This window comes from Papio anubis, chromosome X (genome assembly GCF_008728515.1).
Source record: "Papio anubis isolate 15944 chromosome X, Panubis1.0, whole genome shotgun sequence".
Lineage (NCBI taxonomy): Eukaryota > Metazoa > Chordata > Mammalia > Primates > Cercopithecidae > Papio > Papio anubis.
In genome coordinates, this window is record NC_044996.1 from 120,776,277 (window position 1) to 120,802,753 (window position 26,477).

The 26,477-nt window shown below is 42.0% G+C and overlaps 1 protein-coding gene across 5 annotated transcripts in view; it reads left to right on the forward strand.

Annotated features, from left to right (window-relative positions):
* Positions 1–26,477, forward strand: part of PCYT1B (phosphate cytidylyltransferase 1, choline, beta) — a 114,425-nt gene that overhangs the window by 31,304 nt on the left and 56,644 nt on the right. For all 5 annotated transcript variants that reach the window (XM_003917515.4, XM_003917514.4, XM_009197351.4 and 2 more), the window contains exon 2: positions 22,607–22,706. In XM_003917515.4, coding sequence (XP_003917564.1) covers positions 22,607–22,706 — 100 coding nt within the window. The remainder of the gene's footprint in view (positions 1–22,606; positions 22,707–26,477) is intronic.

Here is a 26,477-nt window from a genome sequence, read left to right on the forward strand (position 1 = left end):
GTATCCAAAATATTATTATGTCAGCATGCAATATAAAAATTATTAGTGAGATCTTACATTATTTTCTTCATACTAAGTCTGAAATCCAATGTGTATATTGTATTTGCAACACATCTCAATTTGGACTAGCTAATTTCAAGTGCTCAATGGCTACATGTGGCTTTACAGGGAGCTTAGACACTTACCCAGCCCTGTTAGGATCAGTTCTGAGGACCTACAGTGATAAATAGTTTTCACATTGCACAGTTCACATATACATATATGTAGTCATAACTAAAACCGAATATCACTTTTCCTTACTTCATGTTTTGCACTCTTATACTTTCTATGCTATCCTTTCTTATTCTATTTCAGTTAAGAGACCATTGCAGTAATCTAGATGAGAATTAACAAGTTTGAAGTTATAGAAGGACAGTGGGAAAGGAGAGAACTAGATACATATGGGAAACACTAAGGAGGCAAATGCCCCAGGATTTGATAACTAAGTCTGAGCATGGGGCAGGTTCAATGAAAGATCAAGGGACCAGGCGCAGTGGCTCATGCCTGTAATCCCAACACTTTGGGAGGTGAGGCAGGTGGATCACTTGAGGTCAGGAGTTCGAGACCAGCTTGGCCAACATGGCAAAAACCTGTCTCTACTAAAAATACAAAAATTAGCTGGGCGTGGTAGTGTGCTCCTGTAATCCCAGCTACTTGGGAGGCTGAGGCAGGAGAATCGCTTGAACCCGGGAGGCGGAGGTTGCAGTGAGCTGAGATCGTGCCACTGCACTCCAGCCTGGGTGACAGAGCGAGACTCCATCTCAAAAAAAAAAAAAAAAAGAAAAAAAAGAAAAAGAGCAAGGAAGGCACAGTTGGTTTTCTGGCTCCAGCTAGTGAGTGTCATCACTGAGATGGGTGTGCCAGGGAAGTAGAGTTTGTGAGAATTATGTCTGAGGTTCCATGGGGACTTCCACTTGGAGATATCTAGTTCATGTTTGGTTGGGGAATTCAGGAGAGAGTTCTGAGCTGGAGATATAGATCTGGGAAATAGCATGGAGGAGATGTGAAATTGAGGCAGTGAAATGGATGAGAGTGAAATTGAGTTAGTTTCTGGACTGAGAAGGAAGTGAATGGAAATGGTTACCTAGGAAGAGTGCCTCAGGATAATCCCACTACAGGGCTAATTCTAGAAAGTAACTGACCCTGAGCCATCGTATCAGGCTCTTAGAGGGGGAAAATAGAGGAGCTGTAATTAAAGCTATTAGACTCTTCCTTCTATTCATCTGTCTCTACATGAAATCTGGTTAAGCTAATCTACTTCATCCCAGAATCTTCCCAGGTTGGAACCCTGAGGAAGACTACTTAAAGGGTCAATAGAAGAAGGATCATGAAAAGAAGACAGAGAGAGTATTTCTCAAATAGCTGGGAGATCAAGGGACCAAGGGCAGTGTAAGTTTCATGGAAGGAATGTCCAATAGAACCAAATGCAGTAGAGAGATCAAATGAGATAAGAAGGAAAAATTTCCTTTGGATTTAGAAAGAAGAGGTCAATGATGATGTTTCAGTGAAGTGGTGGGAGCGGAGGCTGGATGGCATTAGATTGAGGAGCCTCTAGGTGGTAGGGAAGTGGAAGCTTGACTGAGCGAGGAAGCAGATAGAATGTGTAGTACCCAGAGGTGGACAAATCAGGGCTTAGGGTTACTAGAGACTAGGTTTTCCCCTTCCTTCTTTTGTAACTTTCATCTTCCCTCCCTTCATCTTTTTTTCCTTTTATTTTTCATTCCTTTCATCCACCCAAGATGTCGAATCTTTTGGTTGGCTCATTCTTTTAAGATGATAGCAATTTGTGCCTAAATATAAATGGGAAAGAGCCAGTGGGAGAGGGAAAGGGTGACGGTGATGGGGACAACTGATGAAGGGAATGTCTCTTAGGCTGGACAGGTTGGACTCCAGTGCACAAGTGGAAGGATTGGCTTCAGGGAGAAAAAAAGACACCTCTCCCACTGTGGTGGTGAGGAAGCTGGCAAGGATGGTTTGGGTAAGAATAAGTTATAAGAGGAAGGGTACTGAAAGTTGAAGGCCTCTCCATCTGATAGCCTTTGTTTTTCATCTGTGAAGATGGAAGCAAAATCATGGTGGCTTATTTCTGGCTAGTGCAGAAGTATAATTCTGGGATATCCTGGGTAGTTGAGTCCAGCCCCAGGATATGTCCTCTCCTGAGGCCTCCAGGCTGTGGGTAGGGAGAAGTGGAAAGGCTGGGATGGTTCCTGATGAGGGCAAATGGATCTGCTTTCTTGTGGCCTCTGGGGCTCCACACCAATGCCCATCAAGCCAAATCTAGATCTGGCCAGGGAGAGCTAAACTAGCCCACAGTGAAAGGACAGAGGACTGGCAAGACAAATATGCTGAAGCTTGGTCTCGACTTGCTGGAGCCCATAGTCTTGTTCCAGTGTCAGTTTTGCCATTGAATAATTGTGTGCACTTAAGCAAATCACTTTCCTCTCTGGATTCCATTCTGTCCCCCACAATGGATTGGATAGATCCTTAGACTGTGATTCTAGCTTTCATTGCCTTGAGACTTGGTCTACTGCAGTATGTTCTGTTTGAGCTCATGCTCCTATCAAAAGTCTGGGCTACCCCATTCCTTACCCCCTGTTGCTTTCATCCATTTGGGGTAAAAACAGGTTGCATGATCTTATGGTAAGACACACTGGCTAAATATGAATAACAAATGTTCATAAGCACTTTGAAATTTTACATTGATATTGTACAAACCACTTCAGCTGTCTTCTGTTTTATTCTTCAGATGCTTCCTCAGAAAGGTTGAATGTATTCCAAATAATATATGGAATGTTCTATTCATTGTTTAGAGAAACCTGTGTTGAATATCTTCTTAATTTGAACAGTAGCCTCCTAATTTATCTATTTCATACTACAGAAGTTTGAAACATTGGACCTTCTTTGAGGCATGGCAGTATGGGCTTGAACTATAGGGGCTTTTTTTTTTTTTTTTTTTTTTTTTTGATTTGGAGTCTCGCTCTGTCGCCTAGGCTGGAGTGCAGTGGCCAGATCTCGGCTCACTGCAAGCTCCACCTCCCAGGTTTACGCCATTCTCCTGCCTCAGCCTCCCGAGTAGCTAGGACTACAGGCACCCGCCACCTTGCCCAGCTAAATTTTTTTGTATTTTTTTAGTAGAGACGGGGTTTCACCGTGTTAGCCAGGATGGTCTCGATGTCCTGACCTCGTGATCCACCCATCTCGGCCTCCCAAACTGCTGGGATTACAGGCTTGATATAAGGGGCTTTCTCAACCAATGCTATCCATCTAAGCTTGCTACTTAGGGTTCAAGTCCAGCAATGGGTTAGGCCGTAGAACCAAAACTCTTGCATCTTTAGCTGGTGCCCCACACAAAGCATCTTAGTGACCCTAAGGGAAATAAATGCAGGAAAAGAGTTACTCCATCAGATCACTAGGGGTAAGAATGAAAAGGAAAAAAGCAAGGAAGGTAGAAACAAACTAAGTCATTGCAAGCTAGGCCTATTTTCTTCCAATAATCTCCCAGGTAACAGCCTCTACCTTGCTAGGATCTGATTACCCGTTGCTGGCCTCAGACCATAGCATTATTGTTTTAACATTCCTACCTTCCTCTTTATCCCAGCATGAACCGGGTTGTATGGGAGGCTGGGAAGCTGACCTTGCTTGGGGATAAAGAGACAGTTTAGCACTCAACGATCTTGAAGTCAAACTTGAAAACACAGTGATTAGAAAATAAAGCAGTGAGCCCTGGTAGTGTGCGCCTGTGTAATAATGTGCAGGGCCACACAGGGCTAGCCTTTTGAGCAGAATTCATTTTCATATAATCTCCTCCCTCCCGCCAAAGTCTTTGACTTGGTGTTTTTGTTTTCTACTCGATAATTCATGCATGCTGAACCTGACATCAGTGTAAAAGGACGCTGAGGGTTATTTAAACTGTCATTTAAGAAAAATAACAACAACGATAATAGGTTAATAGAAACATCATGAATGATGTGTACAGCCTATTGCCAACCAAACGATGTTGAAAGCCTATTGCTGGTACATGCAGGCTTCTGTGTTTCATCTCTAGTGTGCCTAATATTGACTGTAGGCACAGTCACATAATAATAAATTCTATTGTACCTCCAAATTGTTTAGTTATAAGGTAATTGTTCTATATGGGATTTGAGGCTAGTGGTCTCACTCCTTTTTCTCCATGGGCAAGTCAGGGAATTGAACAACCATTCACAGTGCACACTGTATTGGGCACTGTGTTGAATGCTCTATATGTATTATCTCATTTAATCAGGCTGCAGAACCATGAAATGAGCATTACTATTCCTCATGTTATAAGTAAGGAAATAAAGAATCAAGTAATTTCCCAAAGATCCAAATACATATGTGTGTGTGTGTGTGTGTGTGTATAATTTTTTTTTATTTTTTTTATTTTTAGATGGAGTCTTGCTCTGTCACCCAGGCTGGGTGCAGTGGCATGATCTCAGCTCACTGCAACCTCTGCCTCCCAGGTTCAAGCAATTCTTCTGCCTCAGACTCCCCAGTAGCTGGGATTATAGGTACACACCACCACGCCTGGCTGATTTTTGTATTTTTTTTTTAGTAGAGACGAGGTTTTACGATGTTGGCCAGAATGGTCTAGAACTCCTGACCTCAAATGACCCTCCTGCTTCGGCCTCCCAAAGTGCTGTGATTACGGGTGTGAGCCACTGTGCCCAGCCCCAAAGATCAAATATTAACTGATTAAACTGGGAGTTAAAATTAGGTTTGTCTGACTTCTAAAGCCCCTATTTCCATGACACATAGTTCTCAAACTTCAGTGAGCAGAGAATTGCCTGCTCAAGCTTCCAGGTGATTCGGAAGCAAGATGTGCCTAGATGCACTTTGAGAGATGCTTTATTTAGCCCTCCCAGTCATATCTTCTGTATTTGGGAACAGGAATAGAAATAAATCAGATATCTATGTTCTTTGTAGTAAAACTAGAAATTCAATGTGAATATTTTGACCCAGCAGTTCCATTCCTAAGAAATTTGTACATATGGCCACCAAAAAAGCTAGTATTAGGATGTTCTTAGCAGTGTTATTAGTAATAACCCCAAACTGGAAATGACCCAAATGCCCAGCAGAAGCAGAATGGATAAAAAAATTGTGGTACACTCACACAATTTAATGCTGGATAGCAGTGAGATTGAAGAATCTACAACCACCTGCAGGAATATGGATGAATCTCACAAATGTCACATTGAATGAAAGAAACCAGATACAAAATAATATGTACCACATGATTTCATTTCTATAAAATATAAAATAAAAAAGGCAAAGCAAATCTTTGATGTTAGAAATCAGTATAGTGGCAGGAGCATGGATGGACACTGGAAGTGTTAGGTTACTTGATGTGTGGCTGTGTATACTTAGCTTGTGAAAGTCCATTGAGCTGCACTTAGGATATGTGTACTTTTCTTTTCTTTTTCTTTTTTTTTTTTTTTTTTTGAGACAGAGTCTCGCTCTGTCACCCAGGCTGGAGTGCAGTGGTGCGATCTCGGCTGACTGCAACCTCCGCCTCCCAGTTTCAAGCGATTCTCCTGCCTCAGCCTCCTGAGTAGCTGGGATTACAGGCGTGTGCCACCACACCCAGCTAATTTTCATATTTTTAGTAGAGACCAGGTTTCACCATGTTGGCCAGGCTGGTCTTGAACTCCTGACCTCAGGTGATCCACCTGCCTCGGCCTCCCAAAGTGCTGGAATTACAGGCATGAGCCACCATGCCCAGCCGATATGTGTACTTTTCTGTATGTCTATTATTCTTTAGTACAAAGTTTAAAAATATTATTATTCACAATAATGAAGAAAGGGAAACTCTACAATGTATTTCCCATTTCCAAATAATTCTGGTGATCTAATAAACTCTAAGGAATGGCACCAGATCCTTCTTACAATTATAGCTCTTGGCTACTTTAACAGAGCTTCAAAGTGCTCAGGCCTTCCAGGGACCAGTATATCCAGCCCCACAGAGAGCCTAGGTGAGCCCTTGAACAAAACACCTTATGCCTAGGACCACTCCAGCCCTAGTCAGGTAATCCGTGAATTAAAATCCATAGCCCCCAATTGTGTACTATGCCTGGCCTCACAGTCAGACAGGCTGTGGGCTGAGGAAATGGATGGCATTGGTTAGGTAGCAAGAGTACCTCAGAATAATTCTGCTACAGGGTGAATTCTAGAAAATAGCTGACCCAGAGCCTTTGCATCAGGGTTTGGGAGGGTGAAAAATAGAAGAGGTGTAATTAAAGCTTTTAGAATCCTCCCTTTATCTGCCTATTGCCATAGGAAATCTGGATGAATTAATCTACTTTACCCCACAATCTTCCAGGATGGAACCCTGAGGGTCAACATTTAGAGATCCAACAGACAAAGAGTCAGGAAAAGAAGACAGAGAGTACTTCTCAAATTGGTGGGAGATCAGAGGTCCAAGGGTAAAGCAATCACCTTACTGGTAGTTACACAGTTTTCTTGTAAAATATTGTTTTTGTTAAAGAAATCATCCACTTTGCAGAAAATATCATCTTTGGAACATCTTTCCTTTAGTGACTCAGAAAAAAAGAGGTTTTATTATTGAAATAGAATTTAGCAAATACCTCAAGCTGAGACATGTTAGAAATATCTGTACTTCTATCCAAGTGTATTACAAACCTCCCACACTGCATAATTTGTTCTAATGCTTGTTTCTTTCAATCTTCAACAATGTTTTCTATATATCTTCTAAATATATTTGCTGACAAAGGAATGCATTTTAGTTTGACATCAGTTTTTTTTTCCTACACATTAGAGCAGCTAGTTTTACTGTAGCATGAAGAACAGATGATTTTGCAATGGTATGAGACTTTTGGTTTTTTCTCTGTCAAATTATGGAAACTCAAAAAGGCTTCTAAACATTTATCATTACATGTAACAGTATTTTGTGACATACTGGATTGAGTATCACATGACTCGCAACATTGAAACATTAAACATGAAAAAATCATAGAGGTTTGTCTTCATGTTCTGGGTGCTTCATTTTAAAATATGTTAATTACAATAACTTCATACCATCATTAGCTAATATCTCAAGGTGATATTTAATGTTATGGTAGCAGATATTTCTAATGGTCTTCTGTGAGATAATTTTCAATTCAACTATCTTCTTGTCAGATCAGATTGGGTTGTCGTTGTTCGTACCTGATAATATGGTGGCTGCTGAACTTATGCAGGGAGTAGAAGGGTCAGCTCTGCCATTTTCTTGTTGTTCACTTGTGCTTGCATTATCTTTGCTTTCCTATTTCATTGCAGGAAATGTTTTTCTTGTTGTTGTTGTTTGTTTGTTTGTTTTTGAGATGGAGTCTCACTCTGTCGCCAGCCTGGAGTGCAGTGGCGTGATCCTGGCTCAGTGCAACCTCTGCCTCCCGGGTTCAAGTGATTCTCTTGCCTCAGCCTCCCAAGTAGCTGGGACTACAGGCGTGCACCACCACGCCTGGCTAATTTTTGTATTTTTAGTAGAGATGGGGTTTCACTATGTTGGTCAGGCTGGTCTCGAACTCCTGACCTCGTGATCCACCTGCCTCAGCCTCTCAAAGTGCTGGGATTACAGGCGTGAGCCACCGCGCACGGCCTGCAGGAAATATTTTAAGCCACCTGCTGATTTATGTGCATTGGTTTAGTTAAAACTAGATAATATAATCCACAAATACCTTTATCTAGGTTCAGGTGAACTGCGGTATATTGCAATAAGCTGAAAGCAAATGAAAAAATGTCAGGTGACGCAGGCTACCCAACTTTCACGTTCCCTTTAGGATACCTCATGTATTTGATGTTGACAGAGATGGGGCACCAGTGTAAGCCCATATATTAGAATTAGAAGGCCAGGCATCATGGCTCATGCCTGTAATTCCAACACTTTGGGACGCTGAGGTGGAAGGATCACTTGAGCCTAGGAGTTCCAGACCATCCTGGGCAACATAGCAAGACATTATCTCTACAAATGGTTTTTAAAATTAGGTGAGCATGGTGATATGTGCCTGTAGTCATAGGAGGCTGACGCAAGAGGATCCCTTGTGCTTAGGAGTTGGAGGGCATGGTGAGTGGTGATTGTGCCACCGTGCTCCAACTTGGGTGACAGAGTGAGATCCTGTCTCAAAACAAGCAAACAAAAATAGATATTTTTCTTGGTTTTTGTAAAACTTTTTTTCTAATTTTTTGACATGAAAAATAAATACAGTAAGTCCTCACATAACATTATCAAGTGGTTCTTGGGAACTGTGACTTTAAGCAGAATGATATAGAATGAAACCAGTTTTATCACAGGCTAATTTATGTAAACAAGAGTTAAGTTCCTATGGCATATCTCTGGCCACAAAAACATCACCAAACTTCTTTTTAAAATTTTTAATTGATATATATATTGAGATGGAGCCTCGCTCCGTTGTCCAGGCTGGAGTGCAATGGTGTGATCTCGGCTCACTGCAACCTCCATCTCCTGGGTTCAAGCGATTCTCTCACCTCAGTCTCCGGAGTAGCTGGGACTACAGGTGCATGCAACCATGCCCAGCTAATTTTTGTATTCTTTAGTAGAGACGGGGTTCACCATATTGGCCGGGCTGGTCTCGAACTCCTGACCTCAGGTGGCCTGCCCACCTTGGCCTCCCAAAGTGCTGGGATTACAGGCGTGAGCCACTGCACCCGGCCTGATTACATTATATTTCTACATACTTATGGGGTACATGTGAAATTTTGTTACATGCATAGAATGTGTAATGATCAAGCCAGGGTATTTAGGGTGTCCATCACCTTGAGTATTTATCATTTCTATGTATTGAGAACATTTCAAATCTTCTAGCTTTTTTTTTTTTTTTTTGAGACAATCTTGCCCTGTTGCCCAGACTGGAGTGCAGTGGTGCGATCTTGGCTCAGTGCAACCTCTGCCTCCCAGGTTCAAGCGATTCTCTTGCCTCAGCCTCCTGAGTAGCTGGGATTATAGGCATGCGCCACCATGCCCAGTTAATTTTTGTATTTTTAGTAGAGACAGGGTTTCACCATGTTGATCAGGCTCGTCTCGAACTCCTGACCTCAGGTGATCCACCCACCTTGGCCTCCCAAAGTGCTGGGATTATAGGCGTGAGCCACCATGCCCGGTCACTTTTCAAGCTATTTTGAAATATGTAATACATTGTTGTTAACTATAATCATCCTACTCAGCTATCAAATGTTAGAACTTATTCCTTCTATCTAACTGTATGTTTGTACCCAGTAACCAACCTCTCTTCATCCCAACCCCGGTCACCCACACACCCTTCCCAGCCACTATCTCAATGATAGTGGTATCTATCATTCCACTCTCTACCTCCATATGATCAACTTGTTTAGCTCCCACTTATGAGTGAGAACATGCAATATTTGTCTTTCTGTACCTGGCTTAAGTGGCTCTGAAAAGAGCCTTCGGTTTTTCAAAGTAGAAGTTGTTCATTTGGAGCTGGTGTGCTTGGTGAGGGCCTTGGTGTTGTCAGACACCGTGTGCTTGGCCATCTCCCTAGGCAGCAGGCACAAGCTGTATGGATCTCCCTGGAGGTGATTGTCGAGTACTTGTAATGCATCAAGAATGATGCACTTGAAGATATTGACAAATGAGTTAATGATGCCCATGGCGTTCGATGAGATACCAGAATTGAGATGGACCTGCTTCAGTACCTTGTAAATGTAAATAGAGTAGCTTTCCTTGTGGCTATGCTTGTGATTCTTGCCATCCTTCTTCTGGCTCTTGGTCACACCGCCTTCTTGGCACCCTTCTTTGGAGCAGGAACAGACTTGGCTGATTCAGGCATGTCACCACAAATCAATAACTGTACTGAGAAAGAAGCCACTTCAACACCACCACACTTCTAAATAAAGACCAAAACACTCCTAGTATCATTCAACATTGAAATACATGTGAGCTGTGTATACATTTAAGAAAGACTAATAAAAACAAGATAATTATTTACCAACTTATTCCAGTTCAGGGTAGTGGGTGACTGGGACCTATCCTGGCACCTCAGGGCACCTGGTGGGAACCAGACCTGGACAGGACACCATCCCATCGCAGGGCACACTCACACACACACACCACACTCATAACACTGTGACAATTTTTTTTTTTTTTTTTTTGAGACAGAGTATTGCTCTGTCACCGAGGCTGGAGTGCAGTGGTGCAATCCTGGCTCACTGCAACCTCCTCCTCCCGGGTTCAGGCCATTCTCCTGCCTCAACCTCCTGAGTAGCTGGGATTACAGGCATGTGCCACTGTGCCCAGCTAATTTTTGTATTTTTAGTAGAGACGGGATTTCACCATGTTGGCCAAGCTGGCCTCAAACTCCTGACCTCAGGTGATCCGCCCGCCTCGGCCTCCCGTAGTGCTGGAGTTACAGGCGTGAGCCACTGCGCCCAGCCCACACTGGGACAATTTAAAGACATTAATTAACCTGATGTGTACATCTTTGGGATGTGGGAGGAAACCAGAGTACCCCGAGAAAACCTACACACATATGGGGAGAATGTGAAAATGCTTCACAGACAGTGGCCCTGACCCGGAACCAAATTTTTTTTTTTTCTCATCCACGTTATAACGAAAGGACATTGAACAAGATAGCGTTATTCAAGGATCTGAAGTATAAACACAAGTGTTGCTGTCTAATGGATTGTCTTGCCCATCCCACATTAGAAAACATTGGTCTAGGCATTCTAAATCTTACCCTTGGATCCAACCATCAGGGAGAAAAAACTGTATTTTCAGGGTGCACGTTCGTTTGGCCCCTTGAAGAAAATGCTTTTCTGAACTACTTTTTGGTGCTGGGGTTCTGCCTTGCTTGGAAAGTACTATGGAGACAAATATAAAAAAAAAAAAACAGGACTTTCTGGCCAGGCGCGGTGGCTCATGCCTGTAATCCCAGCACTTTGGGAGGCCGAGGCAGGTGGATCACGAGGTCAGGAGATCGAGACCATCCTGGCCAACATGGTGAAACCCCATCTCTACTAAAAGTACAAAAAATTAGCCGGGTGTGGTGGTGGGCGCTGTAGTCCCAGCTACTCGGGAGGCTGAGGCAGGAGAATAGCGTGAACCCAGGATGCGGAGCTTGCAGTGAGCCGAGATCGTGCCACTGCACTCCAGCCTGGGCAACAGTGCAAGACTCCATCTCAAATACAAACAAAAAAACCAGGACTTTCTCTACTAGGGGGCTGTTGTTGAATGTGTCAGTACCGATATCACTACAGCACCACGTAGCATGCCCTTTAAGGTGGCACCACGGGAGGAATTTCTCTCAGAACTCAGCATCAGGAGAATGCTATGCTTTTTCCTCAATAGCTATTTTGCTTTGTGCTTAAGGACAATATTAACTTTGTTTTCCTCTTTGCTGTGACTGCTGGGAGCTTAAAGCAATTTTTGTAGTCTTACCTTTTTGAAATATAGAGGACTATGATATGCATTTCTTTGGGCTCATTTCACCCCTGACCTTTAAAAAACAAACATATTTTGGCTGGGCACTGTGGTTCACGCCTGTAATCCCAGCACTTTGGGAGGCCGAGGCAGGCAGATCACGAGGTCAGGAGATCGAGACCATCCCGGCTGACACAGTGAAAACCCATCTCTAGCAAAAATACAAAAAATTAGCCGGGCGTGGTGGTGGGCGCCTGGGGTCCCAGCTACTCGGGAGGCTGAGGCAGGAGAATGGCGTGAACCCGGGAGGTGGAGGTTGCAGTGAGCTGAGATCCGGCCACTGCACTCCAGCCTGGGTGACAGAGTGAGACTCTGTCTCAAAAAAAAAAGAAAAAAAGAAAGAAAAGAAAAACAAAAATAAACAAACAAAAAAACGTATTTCTCCTCCTCACCCCAGATCTTGCAACTATTATTTTAAACTTTCAAATTTTATTTTTTAAGTCACCTCAAGTCCTTTGGGGAAGGAGTTGGGATATGAATATGATATAACATTGTTACTGATGTTCACTATAAATTCCTTAAGTTCAATTGCCTAAGAAAAAAATTATTTAGAATGTGGAATTTTTATCTCTCGGTAAAGATTGTTTTCTATTGTTAATAGCATCTATGTATTTCATGAGTCTAAGAGGTTATTCATGGTAAGCTGCACTTCCATTTCAAAGATGTTACAATGTGGAAAAAATAGCCGACACTGATTTTAAGATAATATCTATTGTAAGATCCCTCCTACTCTCAGAGATGTTAAAATGTGAGGAGAAATGTGCATTTTAGAATCAATGAAATGTGATTTTACTTATAGTACTATGAGTCTTCTAGCTATTTGATGTTCACTCACTGCTGTGAGGTTGGAAAGTGGCCGCATGAGATGGAGTTATGGTTTATGAGTGGTCAGTGTTTTAAGGAAGCCTGTATCTCCAGGGCATAATAAAAATTCTGATCTCTGATCACCAGAAAGGCAGTATGTACTAGGCTGACCAAGATGTGAGCATTCAGGCGCTGGTTTACTGGTTTACAAAATGAAGTTATTATGTGGGAACTCCAAATAAAGTTGGAAAATGCATGTTGTTGTTTTTTTTTTTGAGACAAGATCTCACTCTGTCACCCAGGCTGGAGTGCAGTGGCATGCAATCACAGCTTATTGCAGCCTTGACCTCCTGGGACCAAGCAGTCCTCCCACATCAGCCTCCAGAGTAGCTGGGACTACAGGCGTGCGTCACCATGCCCGGCTAATTTTTTGTAGAGAGAGGGTTTCGCCATGGTCCCCAGGCTGCTCTCGAACTCCTGAACTCAGGCGATCTGCCTGCCTCTGCCTCCCAACGAGCTAGGATTACAAGCGTGAGCTACTGAGCCCAGCCTGGAAAATGTGTCTTTAAAAGATATTTAAGATAATTTTTAAACTGTGCTATTGTTTTGCTTTTAACCAACTTCAAAGTACGTATTCTCAACAATAGAAAAATGGGCAAAGGACAGATTATTCTCTGAAGAAAATACAAATGGCTAATAAACATTTGAAAAATGTTCAATCTTTTTGTAATCAAAATAATGCAAATTGAAACAGCATGCTACCATTTTTTGGTCTATAAAACTGACAAAGGTAATACTCAATGCCAGTGAGATGGCAGCAAGATAGGTGCTTTCATACATTGTAATGTGAGTATAAATGATACAGCTTTTGTAGGAGGTAATTTACCAATACATGTTGAAATGTTCTTCAAATATTTATCTTTAAAATGTTCATACCCCTGATCTAAGTAATTCAGTTTCTAGGCATCTATCATAAGGAAATAATCAGGGGTTCAGAATTATGTTTAGAATGTTATTTATATTAGTGAAATATAAATAATTTAATATTCAATGATAGAGAAGTATTTAAATTAGGGTTCTTTTTCAGTGAAATGTTTTACAGCTATCAAAATTAGTGAGGTTGAAAACTATTTAAATGACATGATAAGATAATCATGATATATTGAGTGAAAAAAACTGTCTATCCAGCAAGATTCCAAACTTGTTAATATGTATATATGCCATACCAGAAAGCCTGAAATGAAATATAGAAAGCTAACTATGGTTGTCTCTGGGAAGTAGAAAGAATTATTGGTAACTTTTATTTTCCTCTCTTAACTTTCCCAAATTTTCTATGATATATATTATGATGATGATAAGAAAAAGCTATGAAAGATTGACAATATATTTATTTTATTATTGAGTTTAAAGTCTGTATTTGTCTTTATCAATTATCATTCTCTCTCCTGTGACTTTAAATTCCCCCATTCAACAAATATTCTTAAGGACCTTCTATATGCCAGGTACTGCCTAGTGAATAGGGATACAGCAATGAGTAGACAGACCAAGTCCTTGCTTTCTTAGAGCTTCCCTAATAGCAGGGAGAGACTGAGTTTAAATATACAATGTTTCCTCATCTGATGACCTGGACCACTCTTCTACCTGCCTCCATGCCCTTAGCTGAATGAGTGAATCTAGTCTAATGGCTTTATATATCACATACTCTGTCAGTTTCTAAACCTGCATCTCTAGTTAGTCCTTTCTCCCAAACACCAGACTTATACATCCAACTGTCTACCTGACATCTCCACTTGGAGATCTAATAGGTATGTCAAACCAAATCTGTGAGAATGAAATTGTTAATTCCTTGTTGTCCCTCCCACCCCTAGATCTACTCTTCCAGTGTTTTACCCCTCCTAGGGAGTGGCAATGCCATCTTTCCAGTTCTTCAGGCCAGCAGCTTTGGAATTATCCTGACTCGTCTCATTCTTTCACATCCTACATCCAATCTATTTCAAGTTTTATATATCCAAAATCTACCCAGAATCTGGCCACTTCTTACCACCTCCACTGCGATCACCCTGACCCCTGCCTCTGTTTTCTTTTGCCTGATTATTACACCAGACACCTCAGTGGTTTTCTTGTTTCTACCTTTGACCTCTTACAGTTTATTCTCAACGCATTGCCAGACGGTCTTATTAAAGCTAAGCCAGATCATTATCATGCCTTGTTCAAAACGCTCTGATGCCCAGCAATTTGGGAGGCTGAAGCAGGTGGATCACCTGAGGTTAGGAGTTCAAGACCAGCATGACGAAACCCTGTCTCTACTAAAAATACAAAAATTAGCCGGGTGGGGTGGCGCATGCCTGTAGTCCCAGCTAGTTGGGAGACTGAGGCAGGAGAACCGCTTGAACCCAGGAGGCAGAGGTTGTAGTGAGCCAAGATCGCACCACTGCACTCCACCCTGGGCGACAGAGTGAGACTCCGTCTCAAAAACGAAACAAAACAAAACGCTCTGATGGCTCCCATCTCCCTAGAGTGAAAGCCAGTCTTTACAGTGTCCTAAAAGGCTCACACGACTGGGTGCCTCTCATCTCCTTTCTTTCTGCCTCACCTCCGGCTACATCTTTTCTTTTTTGCTCGCTTCCTCCAAGCATACTGGCCTTCTAGTTATTCCTGGAAGAAGCCAGGCATGTTCCTGCCTCATGGCCTTTGCCCTTGCTGTTTTCTCTGCCAGGAATGCTCTTTCTCCGCATGGCTCACTTGATCCTTTATATATTTACACATACATCAACTTCTCTAACTATCCTATTTACAGTGATACCCCCAACACTCCCTATTCCCTTTCTTTGCCTTATTTTTTTCTATAACACGTAATCACCCTTTAACTAAAATACTACATGTTTTATGTTCTTTTTTGTTGCTTGTTTATTATCTTTAAGTATTATGAGGGCAAAATTTTTTGTTTTGTTTTGTTCCCTGATATATCCTCAGAAGCTAGAACAGTGCCTGGCACACCGCAAGGACTCAAAAAGTGTTTATCTGATGTTAGAAAAATGAATGATGGGTAGATACCACGAAAGTAATTTAAACATTTTTAAAAGCTCAGATGAGTTTTAAATATTCCATATACCTGCAAATCATATCATTTAACAGTTAATTTTTGGGTAATAGTTTTTATTTTTCAAAATACTCCTCTTTTCTTAATATAGGCCTCTCTCCCCCACCTCTGCCCCATTTGGGACACCTGAATCTTGATTAAATTTTCTGCCTCTCTGAATTTAAAGAAGAGGAGATATTTCTTTAAATTCATTTTTGCATTATGAACATTGCATGAATGCATTCTCATTTTAAAAATAAAACAGAATGACAGACATATATGGAATAAACAATGAAATCCCTTCATCTCTTCTCCCAAAATATTATCTTCTTCCCAAGAGGTAACCCCAATTAACAATTCAATGTGTATCATTCAAGTCCAGTGCTGTCCAGTAGAACTTTCTGTGATGATAGAAATGTTCTATATCTGCACTGCCCAATATTGTACCCAGTACCCAGTAGTCATATGGGTTATTGAGCACCTGAAATGTGGCTAATGTGAATGACAAACTGCTTTTAATTTTATTTAATTTTAATTAATTATAATTTGAATTTAAATAGCCACATGTGACTAATGGCTACCATATTAGCACAGTTCTAAACTATTTCTTTTTCTTTTCTTTTTTTTTTTTTGAGACAGTTTCACTCTTGTCGCCCAGGCTGGAGTGCAGTGGCATGATCTCAGCTCACTGCAACCTCCGCCTCCCAGGTTCAAGCAATTATCCTGCCTCAGCCTTCCGAGTAGCTGGGATTACAGGCATGTACCATCAGACTCAGCTGATTTTTGTATTTTTAGTAGAAATGGGGTTTCACCATGTTGGCCAGGCTTGTCTTGAACTCCTGACCTCAGGCGATCCACCCACCTCAGCCTCCCAAAGTGCTGGGATTACAGACGTGAGCCACTGCGCCCAGCCCTAAGCTATTTCTACACAATTACCTCTCTCTTCTTTTTCTCTCTCTTCCCCTTTCTCTCTCTTTTTACTATAAATGACATCATACTAGATAGCATGTATACATACATATTATACATATTGCTTTGTGACTTGCTTTTTGCGTTCAACAAAATGTCTTAGGTATCATTCTTTGTCAGTACATACGTATCTGTCTTGCTGTTTTCAATAGTGCCTGTTACTTACAACATGTGCATACCATACATAACTAAATGAAAAAAATGGATATTTCTTGGTGCTGAACCACATACTGGGCCTCTTTTTTCTTCTCTCCAGTGACATTTATTGGTGACGACTTTGCACCAGCTGCCTGATTTAAGAGTCTATATAATCAATGACACAGTCTAAGAATCCAGTGATTCGTGTGTGTTGGGCCCATGGTCAACTATATTATCTATTTTTTTCTGTCCTCTCTATCTTCAAAAGACAAAATATTCTGATTCCATAATAAATAAGGCTTTAAAAATATGTTCAGAAACAAGTAAATATAAACCTAACAGTATGAGGCTGCTGGATGAGATTTTGTGACGTCTTTTTGTAATTCTGAATTTGTGGTTCTAAAGCTGATGAGTTTCATAGCAAAAGGCCTACCGGGAAGAAGTAGATTCTTTCTGAAGTCCTGTTCTTATCTTTTGTAAAATTCTTTTCTACTAGAGACATTCTTGAGATGGTTATAACTTTAGTTACTCTGGGTAACTCACTTTTCAATTGATTTCTGTGCTTCTAACATACCTCATCAGCATTTTCTAGCTAATGTTGGAGCCTGACAAACTGTTATAGACATTGTATTAACCAAGGCTCTGTCAAGACACAGATGGCTCACTCTAAAGGTGAAATTTAAAGAGAGTTTAATAAAGGTAGTAGTTATAAAGGTATGGGCAGGGTTTAAGGAAACCTCAAGGAATAGTATAGTATCCTTGGCCTAGAAACAATGGGGAGTTGCCATCCCCCAGACTGGTAGGGGTAAGGGGTGAGTGTGGTTACCAGAACCTCACACAGACAGCTCTATAAAGAGGGCCCCCTCACAGAAGCTGCGAATTTTGGTAAAAGGACAGAACCAACACACTGCTTCCTAGCAGAGAGGAAGCCAGGGAGACAAATACCCTGAACTCACTCTTGTCCTGCCCTCCACTGTTTCGCACACTTCCCAGTCCAACAGGAAGCAGGAGGCAGAGATCCCATTGGTGCAGTCATTGGGGAAGCCATACAGAAAAGAGTAGAGGAAAAGCATAGAGAAGGGTAGAAAGAGAGTGGATTCTGGAGAGGCAAAAGGGAAGATATTTATTATCCACATATTCTTTTAGTTAATCCTCACAACAGCTTATCCTCCTTTCATAGACAAGGATACTAAGGCTTGAGAGGTTAAGAACCAGCAATTTGCTAAAAATCAAATGTAAAAATAGGGAAAGGGATATTAAATAATGGAGATAGGATATGAACTCAGGCCGTCTGACAGGATTGCCCCACTGGAGTTAAGAATAGCTTCACTTAAACAAGCAACTCTGCGGTTGGCCTATCACCATCAGCAGTACTGTGCTAAGTTCTGATTGGTTGATTAGCTTGTTGTCTGATTGGTCCAGTTGTCAGTCAGTGATGTACATTGCATAAATGCAGATTCTAGCAACCATTTTTTTTCACTTAAGTAATATTTGCATTGTCCATTGTCCAGTACCTTATAGCTTTTGTTTTAAGTAAATATTTGACAATGTCCAACTGAAGGGATTCTATATATGAAATGCCCAACATATAATGTCTTCTTTAAAAGCCTGATGAAATGTGGCTTTGGTATGATTCTGTGGCATAGTTTATATAACCAGAACTTGTGTGACAAATAGGTAACATATTCACCCTGTAATGACTGAGTATTCTGAAATCTTCAATTAGGTAGAAAGAAGTTTTATTGCAATCTAGCTCCAAGTCTGTGGTCTGGCAAGGCCCTTGCATATGTGAGGTTCAGGGCACTGGGCCAGGCTTCTTAACCCTTTATGATCCTTGCTGTCTTCTGCTAAACATAAAAATCTCATGTGCCAACCGAACCCCAAATTTGGAATATGGCTCTCTAGAGGGGCATAGTCTTGCCTTCTGATGATCTTCACCAGTTCAGAAGCTTAGTTTCTATTATTTTCATGCTCAAAAGAGTAGTGGTTTCCCCAAATATGAAATTATTGAAAACTGAACATGCCTTTTCAAACTAATACCTTCTCCCATTCTAAAAGGGTCATTCTTCATTTTAGAAGATTGCTGCTGCAAAGCCAATTCTGTTCCTTTCTTTTCTCTCTCCTCCATTTATCTACCCTCCAAACAGCTAGCATCATATTAAACATATATCATGTGCTAATACACACTACAAAATGTGATCTGGCTGATTTATAATCTAACCTGAGGCTTGCAAATAACTACAAGTAAGTCATTTGACCCGCTTCACTAAGTCTGGGCAAAAATATGGTTACATGTTTTTATTTCTTCAGTTAATTATTTGAGTACCCCCTTCTCTATCAGGAAATCATGTATCTCCTTTTTGAGGTTTCTCCATCCTTATAGTCTAAAAATCCTGAGGGTTTCCTCAGCTCACAGGGAGCCAAAAAGGTAACTGAGTTTGAGGGATCTACCACTGCTGTTGCTTCTTGCTGTCACTTGGTGTCACCTTGAAAACTGGTTCGGTGACGATAATATCTACCTCACAGAGGTGTTGTACAAATTAAATGAGCAAATACATTTAAAGTGCTTAGTATATCGATGGATACATGGCACTAAGTAGGTACGCAAAGATTTAGCTATTACTTTATGTTATCAGGCCTCAGTTTTATGTAGGGTCTACACCAGAGGATCCCTGGAAGCATTTCAGCTTTGGCAAATGGTGAAGTTAGCTCAGTCCCTGCCCCTCCCAGAAGCCTCTATCTTACTCACATTGTCCTGAAGTTGATGTGGCTCTAGTATATGGAAGAGGCAGAACCTAAGGAGCATAGAATTTTTTATAAAGCAAATGATTTGTTCTGGCTCAGAGAAAGAGTTTGTTTTTGTTTTTTTTTTTAATTGTAATCTGGGGTGTTTGGACAGACAAAATTTTGTCTCAGGTCACAGGGCTGGTTGGTAGTAGCTGGGCCTTAACCAAAGTCTTCCTGAATGCAGAGCTTGATCAACTCTAGAAGTATCCTGCTGTGCTTTAGAAAGCAATGTTCTGGAGAGCAAGGCTGTGGCTCATTTATTTTTGCATTCTCCCCATTCTGAGCACATTGCTTTATACATAACAAGAAATAGCTCTTCTTCATATCAACTGCTGTTAAAGATAGTCACCTCTGCACACATGCAAACACAAACACATTCACACACTTAGGCATTCTCTCTGCCTTCCATCTCTTTGTTTCTCCTTCTTTCCTACTTCTAGGCCATAATAATTAAGAATGAAATGCACAGTGCATATAAACCTTTTCTTCCCCTTTGAGTAACTATTGTTGCTTTACAACTTTCCCTATCCCTGTTTTTATTAACAGATTTCATACCCTCAAGAACACACCGTTCTTGGAAAATGGCAACACTATCTCCTCTTTAATAAACTTTGTGACTAGCGCATACAAGATCTCCAAATAGTAATTTATTTTAGGTCATGTGAAAAAGGTTCATTGTGCACATATATTAACAGGTAATGAATCATTAATATGAGCTAATCCCACTTGCCAGTCCATTTACCCAGTTGGGTTGTGTGCTAAAAGTCCATTCATAAGTCAGTTTGCGGCCGGGTGTGGTGGTGCATACCTGTAGTCCCAGCTACTTGGGAGGCTGAGGCAGGAGAATCACTTGAACCCAGGAGAGGGATGTGGCAGTGAGGTGACGTCACACCACTGCACTCCAACCTGGGAGACAGAGTGAGACTCCGTCTCAAAAAAATAAATAAAGTAAATAAAAACAAGTCAATTTGCTTGTTTCTATGGGTAACTATATTATCTATTATTATATCATATTATATATAATAGTGAATAATAATAGCAGTAAAAATAGCTACAGTTTATTAAGTACCAGGTATGTTACACATATTATCTCTGCTTTTCACAACAGCCTTGCAAGATGAATAGCCCATTTTACAGGTGAAACTGAGGTTCAAATAAGTTAAGGAACTTGCTTTTAAGCACACAAAGTCAAAAATATTTCCTGCCTCAAGTATAGCTCCTTCTGAAGTGGTAGCAGTGGGCCATCCATGACTTTCCTCACCACATCTGTTGGGCCCCAGGGTGGGCGCCTGACCCAATGCCAGCCAATCCTGGTTAAGGCCTGATTTGAAAAGATGAATTTGGCCAATCAGATTCTCCCTTAGGAATTTGAATTAGGAAACATGGAAAGAGGCAATAAGTTGGTAGGAGGCTAGGGCTGAAAGGCACAATGGAAAGTTGTTAAATGAGTGTTGTGAAGAGAGGCTGAGGAGGCCATGATGGGCCGGCCTATTAGAGCTGAAGCTGTGAGGCAGTGGAAAGCAAGCAGTGGCTTTAATGTAGTGGAAGGAAATGGAGTCAATGGGGGTGGGACAGAAAGGATCATGTGCAGAGAGCAGCCAGGCTGGTGCAGAGCACTCTCTCCGGGGCCACGTTCTGCCCTTTCCTCCTTTTCCAGTTTTAGTTCCAGGGTAGTCTTAAAAGAAATCCTCCATCCTTTGAGCTAATGTTAGTGAGTGTCAGTTCCCTTCAACCAGAAGAGCCAAATTAAAATACATGGCCAGTAAGTGCTGGAGAGGGGATCTGAACCCTGGGTTTGTGGCTACAGAGTTTTTGTTCTTTTCACTGCACCCCTTTGCCACATTACAAATGCCACTGTGGTCTACCATAGCCTATGAGGTCACCATAATGTATCTGAAAAAGAACCAATAGTGAACCCAAGTTTCCTGAATCCTTGTCCCAAGTCTTGGTTTGCTTCCAGAGCCCTGAAGGAGAAAGTGAGGGCCAAGAAAATCTCAGATAACTGGCAGGCCTCCAGACAACATTGAGCTTCTAGGGTGGAAGGGACTGCAATGGGGAGAGGGGATGGGGATGGGGAGGGATCAGTTCTCGTCAGTGCAGAGAATGGGGGCTCCCCAAGGGCAGGGATTATTGGTCTTATCCCTACTTCTATCCCCAGATTCCAAGATAGTGCCTGTCACATATTTGAATGAGTGAGCAAATGGATAAATAAATGGCAGAAGTGAGTCACAGCCCCTGTCCAAATGTATAGATCATTCTTCAGTCTAGTGTCCCCAGGTTAAGGAACACATCTTAACCTGTCTCCATCTCTAAGAAACAATTGATGCAGCGCTGTGAATAATGTTTACTGTGACTAATCCACTTTAGCTTTAAAAATTACACAGATGATGTAGTGGTGACTGCGATCACAGCACAGTTCAAAGACTACGAATGGACAACTCTGGATTGCATTTGCCTTGTTTACAAAAACACCGCTTGCTTTGTCTGGAGAGAGTGAGGTTTTCATTTTAAGAGGCTGGCTAAAAAATGCAGGGCCACTTTCTGGGCAGGCTTCCAAGTGACTACATCTTTCTCACAGCGTTCCCCAGAGCCCCAGTCCGAGCTGCCTGGGGCGGGGCCTCTAGCCGCTGGTCGCTGTTGAAGCTACCACAGTAGCAGTCATCTGCAGCCTGCCCGAATTACTGAGCTTTTAAGCCTTCCCAAGGCTCAGATAACAGCTTTGGCCTTTGCATTGAAAGAGACATCAGAGTTTGTCATTGTCCAAGCTGGTGTGTGTGAAATATAGGAGATGTCGCACCACGCTTCTGAGTATGGCATTCTTTCCAGCCGAGTCTCCTGGGTGTGGGTGAGTCTAAATGTTTGAAGACTGCCCTCGTTGGTTGTGAAATGTTCGAAGCTGGGCATTGTGACTTTCCAAGGGCATGACTTGGCATATTTCTTAACCCTAATGAGCCTCAGTTTCCTTTTTGTGAAATAGGGATAGTATTATCCTATGCTCTAGAAGGATAGAAGTATCTATTCATCACAGGGGGCTGTGAAACCTAAAAGAGATAACAGCAGAGTATCTCATCTAGTACCTGGCATACTATAGACACTGAAGAGCTTTTGTTATTTCTGAAGCGTCCGTAAAAAACATACAAAAAGGTTTCAGTGATGATGCCCTATTTTTATGTCTAACAGTACAGTATTGCTCTGAAAGACTCAGTGGATATATTTGACATCTTAATCACACCTGTGTAGCCAACAGGAATAAAACTTCAGAGCAAGTTAGTGCCAAAGGAAAGTTCGTCAGACTGTATTCCCTTTCTTTTTCTCCCTTCTAGACCCTGACCGCACCTGCCCCATTTGCTGATGAAACCAACTGCCAGTGTCGAGCACCCCATGAAAAACTGACCATTGCTCAGGCCCGCTTAGGAACACCAGGTGAGGCTGTACCTTTTTTTTCTCAAATGGGTCCTGTATTGACATTTAAAGTATCAGAAAGGGGCCGAGAGCGTCATGCCTGTGATCCCAGCACTTTGGGTGACTGAGGTGGGTGGATCACCTTGAGGTCAGGAGTTCGAGACCAGCCTGGCCAACATGCTGAAACCCCATCTCTACTAAAAATACAAAAATTAGCCAGGTGTGGTGGCGCACGCCTGTAGTACCAGCTACTCACTTTGGGAGGCTGAGGTGGGAGGACCGCTTGAACCCGGGAGGTGGCAATTGCAGTGAGCCAAGATTGTGCCACTGCACTCCAGCCTGGGCGACAGAGCAAGACTCCATCTCAAAAAAAAAAAAAAAAAAACGTATCAGAAAGGCCCATCATTAAGGAGCAGCACTTGCTTTCAAGCAGAGAGTTGAACTTAGAGATTATAACACAGTGCAAGGGTAAAGAAGGGTAAACACTAGCAGTGATAAACCAGACCAACCAAAGGAGCCAAGAAAAATATGCATCAGAATACGGGGAGTTTGAGCCCCGGCTTTATCACTTGTTAGTTCTACAGCCTTGGGCAAATCACTAGAAAGATCTCAATCTGTTTCCTCAAAACAGGGACAACAATACCTACCTCACAAGGTTTCTGTGATAACTAGATTCGTTGAAAGTTCCAAAGCATTTTTAAAACCATGAAGGCATATACAAACCTAAGCTACTATAATTATTACCATTCTTTAAAGTATGCATTTTTTTAAAAAACTTTCAAGTGTGCCTTAAAAAGAGTGGGGTGTGCTATAGAAGTTTGTTCATTCATTCATCCCTTTAGCATTGTGCCAGAGGATGGATAGGGAAGAGATTTGGAAAGAATTATAAGGTACCATCTGTTTTTCAGGAGACAAGACAACTAGATGTGAAATAAAAAACATTAATAGCATGTATGCAGGTGCTTAGGCGTTAAAACCTGCAACACAGATGATAATTGATTCTTAGAGAATGGCAGATTCATTTGGCCTAAGTGATCAGGCAAGACTTCCGGGAGGAAGCAGAACAGACCTTTTAAGAGAAGTAAGATTTGGACTCTGTAGGCAGAAGATGCAAAGCTACTGCAGGCAGGTAGAAGGGGAATAGTGAAGACCCAGAAATAGAGAGCTGTGTAGGAGTAAGTGAGTGTTGTTTTAGTTGATTGGGATGGGGTGACAAACAAGACTAGTTGAACAGGTAAACTTTAAGCCATTTAACATGGCATAACTCGGCCAGGTGCGGTGGCTCACGCCTGTAATCCCAGCACTTTGGGAGGCTGAGGCAGGCAGATCACTTGAGGTCAGGAGTTCGAGACCAGCCTGGCCAACATGGTGAAACCCCATCTCTACTAAAAATACAAAAATTAGCCAGGCATGATGGCAGGCACCTGTAATCCCAGCTGCTTGGGAGGCAGAGGTGAGAGAATCACTTGAACCAAGAAGGTGGAGGTTGCAGTGAGCTGAGATCGCACCAATGCGCTCCAGCCTGGGTGACAGAGTGAGGCTCTGTCTCAAAAAATAATAATAAAATAAAATAAAAAGAACATGGCATAACTCAATGGTTTCTAGTTGCCGCTGCAAAAAAACAAAAAAACAAACAAACAAAAAAAAAAAAACAAACCCCCCAAACTTGAAAGAATCCATGGAATGAAGAACAGTTTGCCTAATAATAATAATGGATATTTATTAAGTACTTACTGTGCACTAAGGTCTTTATATGTATCATGTCATTTCACTATCACAACTCTGTGTGATTAGTAGTTTTAGTATTTCACAGAGGAGGAAATGAAGGCTTAGAGAAGTTGTGAATCTGCACAAGGTCATTCACTAGTAAATGGCAGTGGTTCACACTGGAGCCTGCATTAGAATCTGCTGGAGGGCTTCTTAAAACCCAAATGGGTGGGCTCCACTCCTAGAGTTTCTGATTCGGTCCAACTAGGGTGGGGCCCAAGAAGTTACATCTCTAACAAGTTTCCAGGTGATGCTACTGCTCCAGGGATCACACTGGGAGAACCATTGGTAAGTGGTAAAGTTGGGATTTGGTCTCAAACCTATTTGTCTTAGAGCTTGACCTCTCAACCATGACACTGTGCTTCCTATAAGAATAGCCTTCAATAGAGTGAAGTGAGAAGCAGAGTAGGCAGAGTTAGGAAGCTTTTGTGTGAGTTGCTTTTGAAAAAGGCAAAACAAGGTTGGGGAGGTAGTACAGAGCAGCCAAAGCTGTTGTTCCCAGGCTTCAGTGTACAAAGAATCACCTGGTAAGCTTGTTAAACAAGTAGATTTCCTGTTTCATTCCCTTCTTCCCAAATCTGGGATGGGCCCAGGCAAGGCATCTGCATTTTAAACAGACAGTCAGGGTGATTCTAAAGTTAGTGGTCTGGAGACCACACACAGAAATACCAACCAAGCAATATATCCAAGGGATGCCAAAGAAAAGTCCAGGTGGCCAGCCAGGCATGGTGGCTCATGCCTGTAACTCTAGTACTTTGGGAGGCCGAGGTGGGCAGATCGCCTGAGGTCAGGAGTTAGAGACCAGCCTGGCCAACATGGTGAAACCTCGTCTCTACTAAAAATACAAAAAATTAGCCAGGCATGGTGGCACATGCCTGTAATCCCAGCTACTCAGGAGTCTGAGGCAGGAGAAGCGCTTGAACCCGGGAGGCAGAGGTTGCAGTGAGCCGAGATCGCACCACTGCACTCCAGCCTAGGCAATAGTGCAAGACTCCGTTTCAAAAAAAAAAAAGTCCAGGTGGTCATGAAGAAAACAGACTTCACCTAAAGTTAAAGGATGAGCATCAGGCCCAAACTGAAAGGGCCTCTACCTTTCTAGGGAAGGGAAAGGGAAGTAGAACTTACTATATATCTGTATATATCTGCTCAATGTGATGCTGTGTATTCTTTGCAAAGACCATATGAGATAACTATTATTGTATCCTTTCTGAAGAGGAGGCAAAGGAGACTTACAGAACTGAAAAGTAACTTGTCAGATGTCCTAGCTGACTGGGTAGAGCTGGGACTTGACCCCCAAGTCCACTTCGCCTCAAACCCCTGCTTTGCCTACCGCAACAAACTCTCTTATGAATCATGGTCCACAGCAGGCCATGGAGCTAAGTGAAAACATGCTCAGACAGACAGTAGCTGTGATCTTCTGTAGTGGCAGGACTATGCCATGCTCACTACTGTTTTATCAGTATCTAGAGAAACACTTGTTGCATACTGTGTGCTCAATAAATATTTTGTGAGTGAATGAATGAAAATTTGGAGGCAAGCGAATCACCTGAAGTCAGGAGTTTGAGACCACCTTGGCCAACATGATGAAACCCTGTTTCTACTAAAAATATAAAATTAGCCAGGTGTGGTGGTGCATGTCTGTAGTCCCAGCTACTTGGGAGGCTGAGGCAGGAGAATTGCTTGAATCTGGGAGGCAGAGGTTGCAGTGAGCTGAGATTGAGCCGCTGTACTCTAGCCTGGGCAACAAGAATGAAATTCCATCTCAAAAAAAAAAAAAAAAAGAAAGACAGTTTGGGACAAGAGAAGTAGTTCTTCCTCTGGAAATAGAAGCAGAGAGAGTTTGTTCTGGTATTTTGAGCTGGTATCAAGCTAACTGGGTGAAATTGGGCACCTGTGCGTTGCCTACTGCCAAGCAGTTTAAGCAGTAATAAGATGGTGGTGTATTTTGAAATAACCGTGTGGTGGATTCTGTGGAATACAGGTCATTAGAGGGGGAGTGAGATGGAACAAAGATGAACTCCTGAT